Source organism: Psammomys obesus, unplaced genomic scaffold (assembly GCF_907164565.1).
Source record: "Psammomys obesus unplaced genomic scaffold, mPsaObe1.curated_primary_1811, whole genome shotgun sequence".
Classification (NCBI taxonomy): domain Eukaryota; kingdom Metazoa; phylum Chordata; class Mammalia; order Rodentia; family Muridae; genus Psammomys; species Psammomys obesus.
The window spans coordinates 2,729,415-2,738,824 of NW_026596225.1; the positions used below are offsets into that span (position 1 = coordinate 2,729,415).

The 9,410-nt window shown below is 51.8% G+C and overlaps 1 protein-coding gene across 1 annotated transcript; it reads right to left on the reverse strand.

Moving 5' to 3' along the window:
• Nucleotides 1–4,781: 4,781 nt before the first annotated feature.
• Gjd4 (gap junction protein delta 4) lies at nucleotides 4,782–7,236 on the reverse strand. Its single transcript, XM_055595747.1, has 2 exons — nucleotides 7,173–7,236; nucleotides 4,782–5,761 (listed from the first exon to the last, which is right to left on the reverse strand). The coding sequence occupies exons 1-2, from the start codon at nucleotides 7,234–7,236 to the stop codon at nucleotides 4,782–4,784; spliced, it is 1,044 nt and encodes a 347-aa protein (XP_055451722.1).
• Nucleotides 7,237–9,410: the final 2,174 nt, after the last annotated feature.

Consider the following 9,410-nt stretch of genomic DNA (forward strand, 5'->3'; position numbering starts at 1 on the left):
GATAGATAGATAGATAGATAGATAGATAGATAGATAGATAGATAGATGGATAGATAGATGGGTGGATGGATAGATAGATGGATAGATGGATGGATAGATGGATGGATAGATGGATAGATAGATAGATTTTTTTAAAAACCCCAAACCACAAGAAAATCCAGACATATGTACTAGATATAAAAGAAATGAGATTGTACTGGCTAAAGCGGGGCGGAAAAAGACCTACTCATGCATAACTTGCTGCTTCTTAAATATACTATAAATATACTTCTAAGATGGATGGCCTTTAAATTTCTGAGGCATCGGTAGACAGGGATTCTCAACTATAGAACAACGCATGGTCTCCCCAGCCTGGAAGAGCACTGTGCACCTCTGCAGATGCCTTCCGACAGGCTGCAGCCCCTAGGATTCCTGCAGCTACTCGGTGAACAGCTGGAAGGGAGGCAGAGTGCTCTCCCACGTCTGCCCAGAAGCTCCTGAGAAGCCACACTGCCTGGGCCCAGTGTCTAGCCAGGTCCCTACCACTTGTCTTGGTGGCCAGTTGTATTCCAATTCCAGATCTCAAGCCAAATCTTAGTTTATGTGGAAAGCTGGGACGGGTTTGGGGTAGGCGACCATGCAGGAGGGAGCAAAATCAGAGGAAGAAATAAAAGTAGGAGCTGCAGCTCAGCCTCACGAGGGTGCCCTCTTGTCTTGTTTCACGAGCTCCTTCCTACACGACTGGATTGTTCAGTTTCCCGTTCTCCCTAATTTCTCCCGAGCCACCACAGCATTTCTGTCCAAAATCAACCTGATAGAACTCCCAGATGGACTACTGAGATTTCTTAAATCTTGCTTCTGAGCTGAGATAAGCCAGAAAAGATGACAATAGAATGAATGGGCCGCGGCGGTTCAGTGTGGTGAAGAGATAAGAAATTCACATTTTGGGTACCTATCGGATCCTAACTGCGGTCCAAGAGAGCCCCCTGCTGGTACGATTGGGGAACCAAATGCCAGCAAGCCTTACCCAGCCAGGCTTAATACTGTCCTCTACCTCGCCTCATTTCAGTCGCTGAAGACTTGCTCACCGTAGTGTGCCAGACACCTGTAATCTCAGCCCTAGCGCCATCTTCTGCAAACACATGACCAAGTCCTTGCGCTGAGGTCCCCTTGGCTAAGCCGTGTCGCCACCTCCACTCAGTGAAACAGGCCTCACCTGCTCCTGTCCTGTAGCCCTGTGTGGGTGAGGCAGCTCGCTGAGCTGGAGCTGGAGTGGCCAGATGTGCGCTGGAGCTCACCCATCTGCCTTTCTGACTGCTCATGGCACATGGTGAGCATTACAGGAAGAGACAGAAAGGAGGTTCCATTCACGTGCGGAAGCAGTGCTCCGTAAATACAGCCTGGGTAACCCGGCTCCGCACATCTTAAAATCTTGTCAGCCTGCAGATGTGTGTGTGAGTGTCTGTGTATGTGTCTGTGTGTATGTGTGTGTGTGTGTGTCTGTGTGTCTCTGTGTGTGTCCGTGTGTGTGTGTCTGTGTGTGTGAGTGTGTGTATGTGTGTTTGTGTATATGCGTGTCTTGTCTGTGTATATGTGCGTGTCTGTGTATGTGTGTCTGTGTATGTGCGTGTACGTGTGCGTGTGCGTGTGTGTGTGTGTGTGTGTGTGTGTGTGTGTGTGTAGAACAGGGAGCCCTGCCAGAGAGGCCAGAGGAAGGCCTGCCCAGCGACACATGGGTGACCCACTAGGACCTTTCTACCAAAGAAGCAGATGGTAACCAGAAGTGGAGCACGCTCCAATCTCTCTGTTCCTCCCCGGGGGAGGAAGGGTCCCTTTCTACTAAACCCTAGGCTTTGCCCAGGGCTTGGAATCCAACATACGTGTTCCCACACACTAGACATGTGCTCTATACACTGAGCTCTGCCCAATCTGCAGTTGACTTTAATTTCCTCAGGTCTCTATGAAATAACTATCACCTGGGTTCGGTTTACAGGGCTGTGGAATTGCGGCATCCCTTCTCCCTCTGGGACCAACTACCAAGCTGGAGGTCAAGTTGAAAATCACCCAAGAGCTTGCTGTGTGGAGACACCCTCCTTCCCAGGAAAACAAGGTGCCCTTCCCAGCCAGCCAGGTTCACCAGCTCCCTTCCAGGCTAGCCTGGAGCCGGCCAGAGTCACCCTGCAGTTCTGCGCTCCTGCCTTTCCTCTCCTTCCCTCCATGTGCCACGCTGCTCGTCATCCCTGACACTGAATTTGCACGCACACAATTTGAAAGAACGTCCCAGTGGAGACTGGCACGTGAGAGTGAGGCACACTCGTAAACAACCCTTCTCTTCCTGAGCCCGGGCTGCTTTCCACTCGTACCCCGCTGACACTCCGGGCCTCCGTCTCTCCTCTCAGAGACTGGACCCCACAGGAGGTTCATGTTCTCACAGGACTTGCTCAGAAGCCACTTTCACACCAGCCTTGGGGTGGGGTGCTCGCTGAGCTAATGGGAGCAGAAAATCAGACAGTATCTCCTGAGCTTTGTGCTGTGCGGAACCCAAAGAACTGAAGAACCTCAGCTCTCTCCCCTCTCTTGCCCTCTTGGCCTCTCCCTCCCTTTTCTTGTTTTCAATGAATGTAATTTAGATGCCTCCAGAGATTTGAGTTCTAGGTCCAATTGAGAAAATTCTTCTCGTCTTTTCTCTTTCCTTAAATTGTTCTGAAGCACGGAAGTTCACTCTCGTCCAGGTCCCTCATCACCTAAAGGAGAAACTGAGGTCCGGCGAGTGAAGGGAGCTACAAGCAGTGGAGGGCCTGAGGCGAGATCCTTAGCTTAGAACTGCCCTCTGGCTGCCGAGGTCCTGAGGTGCTTCTGATCGCTCGCTGTAGGGTTTGGGACAGCTGCAGCACAGAGAAGCCAAAGCTGGCCTCCCAGGGCCTCGCATATAAAACCGCACGTTTGTGGGCCAAGCTTGAGCACAGACCTCGGGGAGAGGGGCAAATGGCACCCGTTCCCAGCTGCTCCTGGGCACCCATGCCTCGCTCACCGTTTGGCTGGCCCCCTCCAGGTGTGTGTGACATGCTGTTAGTCCCCATCGCGGCAGATCCGTCATCAGCAAGGTTTTCTCTGGAAAGCTGCTGTTTTCAGGGATGCACTAGGCCATCTCTTTTATTATCTGCTGGAGGGAAGGAGGTCTCCTCCTCAGTCCTCCAGGTGTGGACCATGCTGCTGCGCAGTTAAGGGGGCTGGCTTCTCCTGTCCCATGGCAGACATGCTCCAGCACAGACAGGCTACAGCAGCCCGCAGGCAAAAGCAGGGTCACCCCAAGAAGTCCATGGAACACCTCTGTGGGGCACATCGGAGAACTGAAGTAGCTGTGTTTCTTGCTCTGTGAAAGCTCGGGCAGGGAGGGTGCCTGTCATTGCTACTGGAACACTCCCAAGCCAACCAGAAGAGCCACAGACAGAAGCGCCTGAACTAAGAGGCTGGGTGTGCAGCTGTGCAGGGCACTTGCCTGGGATGCGCTAGGCCCTGGGTTCCAGCCCATATACCTCCAGGAGCAAAGCAAAAACTAACCACAAACAAACCACGCTGGGAAACAAAGTGTGAAAATCCAACAGTACCAAAAAGAACTCAGCAAACACAGCTGAGGGATGACTGGACTCCCAGAGGGATGACTCAGCAAACACAGAAAACTGACTAAGCGCACAAGAGATGACTCAGCAAATGCTGCAGACACCCAGTATGAGCCACGGCCTTGCTCCTTGACAGAATGAAACAGGATGTGCCCTGCACTTAGCTTTGTTTTTATTAAAGCTTGTAAGCCAAGGATTCTTCATGGGTGACATACAAGCAAAGCAACAGACAAAAGCCAAGGAACTCATCATGTTGCACCAGAAAACTTCAGACTGTTGAGGAGCTGCATAATTATAAGAGCATTAGGGTGAGTTAGACACCAAATCAGGAGTGTGGCAGGCTGGCCGGGAGCAACACCGCCAGCCACCAGCCTGCTTATCTGACTGGTGTGGCCTGGGCGGGCATTTGAATGTCCAAGGCTTTTCAGTGAAAACTGTTGTTTCTCTAGTTCTGCCTGAAGTCCATTTGCCCTGGACAGGCTTGTCTTTCAGCCTGCCAAGCCTCTGCCAAGCCTTGTTTAAGGATAGGCTCCCTAAGGTCTTGGGAGCCCACAGGAAAGGACCACTCAGTTCATAGGCAATAGAAAGTCTGTATCGCTGCTGGCTGGACTACACTCAGATGGAGCACTCCGATTTTAGAATAAGGCCTTTGTTTTTAAGATTTATTTATTGTTTATGCAGCATTTTACCTGCATGCGTGCCTGCACACCAGCAGAGGGCGCCAGATCTCACTATACATGGTTGTGCGCCACCATGTGGTTACTGGGAATTGAACTCAGGATCTTTGGAAGACCAGCCAGTGCTCTTAACCTCTGAGCCATCTCTCTAGACCAAGGCATTTTTTTTAAACGCATTTTGGTATCTCTGCAGCTGCAGAGAGTTTTTGCTTAATCAAGCAGTTCAATAAAAGCTAGGCTTAGTGGTTAGGTGGGGGAGGGGGAAGGTTTGCCCAAGCAAGCAGTTAACCAGAAGCTAAGTTAGCTGGGTCACCTCGACCTTAGGGTCGTAGAATAGCGTCGAGTAATTTTCCACAGGGTTCTACATCACGGAAATCAAATTTCCAGTTAAACCTAAAATGTTCTTAGCAAGAATGCATGATGAAGAAACCCCCAAAGCCCTGACCCTGTCACAGCCCAGAAGGCAGTGCTGGGGAAGGGGCGTGTGGGCCCTGCATGGCTGCCTTCAGACCCACTCAGACTTTTTGGGCCTCAGGTGAGGGGCGCTGCCCGAGGTGGCCAGCCGCCCAGGAGCTTGAGGCAGGCTGGCCGGGCAGTGTCTGGGCGGCTCATCTGACCTCGTGACCTCCGCCCCCAGGTCGGGGGACGTCTCTCTGTGGGATCTGAACTCACGCTCTGTGTGAGCCTCCGTCAGCCTGTCGCCGGCTGAGGAAGCGGCCTCGCTGACGTCGTGGTCTGAATGCTGCACCCGCCCTGCCCCGCCCTGACCAGCGTGGCTGCGGCCGCCCTGGCCAGCTGTCCACGCGCGCGGGAGCTCGGGCACACCCTGCGCCTCCTGGCCGCCGTCCTGGGCATGACAGCCCCGAGGGTCCTGCACGGGGCCCGGGGAAGGTGTGGGGCCCTCGCAGACCGGGCCGGCCTCTCCCTTCACCCACCGCCTGCTCGCCCGTGGCCTCCTCGCCAGGCTGCAAAGCAGGTCGGCCACGCTGAGCAGGAAGGACAGCGCACTCAGGGCCCACAGGGACAGCAGCAGGAGGGACTTCTCCGTGGGCCGCGACACGTAGCAATCCACAGCTCCTGAGCAGGGCACGCGGGAGCACGACACGACGGCGGGCACAGAGAAGCCGAAGAGAAGGTAGTGCAGGGCGGCCAGGCCGGCCTCCAGCGGGGTGCGCAGCAGCAGGTGGGCCAGGTAGGCGGCCGACAGGTCGGGGACCCGGGGCCTGCGCGCCGCCGCCGCCAGCCTGGAGCCGCGGTGCAGGGCGAAGGCGCCGAAGGCCACGGAGGGCAGGAGCAGGGCCAGGCTCTGCACCAGCCAGAAGCGCAGCGGCGACACGGGCGAGAAGAGGTCATAGCAAACGTTGGCACATCCCGGCTGCAGGGTGTTGCAGACAAACCTCTCCTGTTCGTCCTGGTAGATCGGCGAGCCTGCCAGCACCACCAGCAGCATCCTCAGCAAGACCGCCACGACCAGCCAGAGCACGCCTAGGCCAGAGCAAGGGCGAGTCAGGGTCCAAGGCTCAGCACAGCCGCTTAACCAAACCCGGAAAGTCGGGAGCGCCCAAAGCAACAGCGCGCGCGCATGCACACACCGGCAAGGAGCAAGGATCAGAACCAGACAGGAAAGCGTTCTACAGCTGAGTCCACCATCTCCTCCTGGGGCGATTGCTCCCCGAGCCTTTGCTGTACCAGGAAGAGCCCGGCCATTATCTGTAAGGTCTCCAGCGAGCAGGTCTATAAAGCGCATGGTGCGCTGAAGACGCCTGTGCGTCTTAGCACTTTGGCTAAGAAATCTGTAACGTAATTCCACCTCACCCGTCTTAGCTTTTTCACGGACCTTAGCGTGTGCCCCTCGCCGTGCTGAGAAACAGAAGCTGGAAGCTTCAGCATTCTTTTTTATGATGCAGCCTGTAAGCGCTCTGTGACTCTCCGTCCTTGAAACTGAGTTTCCTTAAGACTACGCCCTTTTCTAGCATTTCAAGACCCCTTCCCCTTAGCCCGGCCACCGTGTAAACAGCACTAAGAAAAACTGTGAACAAACAAAAGAAAAAAACAACTTCCATCATTCATTCAGGCAGTCAGGTTCTGAGAAAAGAAAGCATCATTGGGTGATAGAGTCACAAACCTAACCTTTCCACAGCAGGTTCCTGTATTCAAATTCTACAAAACAGAGGGAGAAGAAGCTACCAGCCATGTGTCAAGCAGATCTTACCCTTCCCCCGTCCTCTTCAGACACCAATGCCTCCCTGAAACGGATTCGTTTGGCTCCCATCAGGGATCTTTACTAATCTTTTGCTAAAAGAATAGCAATGACTGCACGCGGTTTTGCAAGACTGCGACCCACACTTGGGAAGCTCAGGCAGGAGGGTCACAAGTTCAAGGCCAGCCTGTGCCTTGTAGCAAACTGGGAAGAGAACAAATGTCTAACATAGTTTAGTGTGTGTGTACCTTCCCTGCATGCCTGAGGCCCAGAGCTCTATCCCCAGCACTACAAACAGCTAAGTTAAACTTAGGGTCTGTGTTAAAGTGCATAAGAGAAATGAGTAATCCTCGTAACTTATCTCCAGAGACAAAACCTGAAAGACAGGTGAGGGGCAACAGCAGCAGCAAAACCTTCTCATTCACTCCACCTGATTCTCTGCCTTCAACTTCCGAACGCAAAAGCTGGGATCTTGCCTGAGACTGATACTCCCACCCATACATCCCCCCATGCTGATGGGGGCAAGGCACGACCCCCATGAGGTTTGCCAGGGTCCCACACCAGCAGCCATGAGTGCTGGCCTTTCTTTTAGGAGTGGACCAGACAAACTGAAAATTCAGATAAACTTTTGAAAAGGATTTAAATATGGCAGCAAAACCACAAGAATTGGGGGTTTTTTTTCCCCTCAAGACTCACCCACGATGGTCACATTACAGTTTAAGGTGATAATGAGGAACTCCAACAAGTTCAAGTTCTCCATGCTTGAAGAAAGCCACGGGCCTGGACTGTTAGAGGGTGGTGAGGTCTGTGTGCTCCAAGGACATTTAAAATTCAACCAAGTTTTTCTTATGTCAAACTTCAAGGTGAGCAGCAAGCTATGGAAAGAGGTCCTCTGCAGCCTGTCCTGTCTGCACTGAGACAGCCCTAAGCTGCTTGCCAGAGACACAGGCCTCCTGACAACTGCAGACTCCCAAAGCAGAAGTCATCTCTGTCTGTGGCTATTCTTACCCTCACAGGACATTCCAGGCTCGTAGCTGTGCTTGCTTGTTCCCATTGGGAAAGCGGGGCACTTTGAGGTATAAGAGAAGCAGCTACTTTTAGCCCAGGAGACAAAACGTCTGTTGGTTAGCCAATGAACATTTTCTGTACTGGAGCTGGGAAGATGGGTCGGTTGATAAAATGCTTGCTGCACAATCGTGAGGCTCAAACCCCAGCGTCCATATAAAACACGAGCACAGTTGTATGTGCGTTTAATCTGAGTGCTGGGGAGTTAGGCGCTAGAACTCAGGGGCTGAAAGACTTACTTCATCGATTAATCCTGGGTCCTGATGAGAGATGCTGCCTCAAAAACTCAAGGAGAACAGCACCTAAGGATGGTTGACACCGGGGTTGACATCGTGGTGTTTTGAACAAGAATGGCCCCACAGGCTCCCAGTTGGTGGAACTGTTTGGGAAGGATTAGGAGGCGTGGTCTTGTTGGAGGAGGTGTTTCACTTGGGATGGGCTTTACGGTTTCAAAAGCCTTGGTCATTCTCTCTTTGCTCTATCTGTGCTTCCTGCTCATGAATCAGAATGTAAACTTTCAGCTGCTGCTCCAGGATCATGTCTACCCGCTGCTGTGTTCCCTGATGTGATGCTCACATCACACATCACAGATCTGTGAACTGTGAGCCTCCAATTCAACACTTTCTCTTATAAGCTTCCTTGGTTATGGTGTTTCATCATGGCAATGGAGAAGACAATGTCTGACATCCATGTGAATGCATTTGTACCTATATGGCACCTGTGTACACACAAATATACAAAGCCACTTCCTCCTTGAGAACTTGTCCACAGCCACTTGTGAAGGAAGTCCTAAAATGTTCATTTTCTACCTTATTGCTAATTCCTGCACCACTGAGGTAAGCACAGCTCTGTCCCACAATGTGGGTGCCAGGTCCATGCTATGACTTGGGCAGCTTTACTGGCAAAGCTCCAGAAGGCCCTACCTGCCAGTGAAGTCATTGTGTCTTCTCACAGTCTCGTCCTGCAATGAGAAGACTCAGTTTGCCTCAGAAAACCCTTCAGAGAACAATGGTTTCTCTGCATTTTAGTCAAATTCTTTGACACAAGCAATGAAATCTAGAGAAATTGTTATTGAATAAAACTATTGAAACAGCCCCACAGTGTTAAGTATCAAGTAAGCAAGAATGTCCTTTTGTCCACACAAGCTGCTCTTGATGGTGTTTTTAAAAGAGAAAAATCCAATAATTGTTGAGATTTTCTGTGGGACAAAATTGAGATTCCAGCTCCCTAGAAAGCAAAAATGGCTCTAGTTGTGGAGAGAGAAAAAGATAATCAAGACAGAAATGGACTTGAGGAGAAAAAAATCAAGAGCGACAAAGGCCGATGAGAGGCAGAATGGCTGCTTTGAAGGCCGTGCAGAAGGAGAGGCAAGGCTGAGGAACAGAAGCACGTGCAGACCTGAAGGAACTTCCCAAAGTTTAATGAAATATGAAGACATGACTGCTCTTGGCTATGGATGAGGAGAAGGTTTTTCTTGCAGATATGAGGAAGAGCATGGCCAGAGGCTTCTGGAAGGGTTGAGACTGAACCTGACCGTGAGAGGAGCAGATGGAAGGAATGAGAAAAGAAAAGGAAGAGGAGGAGAGAAGGGGAGGAGAGCCATGGGAAACAAGAGGAGAATCAAGAAAGCTTGTAGCCAAAACAGCTGAGTTAACTCAGAATTAGAGAAGCTGGGGAAGGGAAATGAAGCTCGGGGTCTGGAGAGGTTTGGAGCAGCGGCCAGGGGTTTATCAGGCAGGATTACTCCGAAACAGTACTTCTGAGCAGGGACTGAGGGAGCTCAGAAGCTAGCATAGGTCTTTATGTAGTGATAGGCGGCACAGGGTCAGTGGAGGAATCCTGTGTTCAGACATAGAATCACTCCTTTTA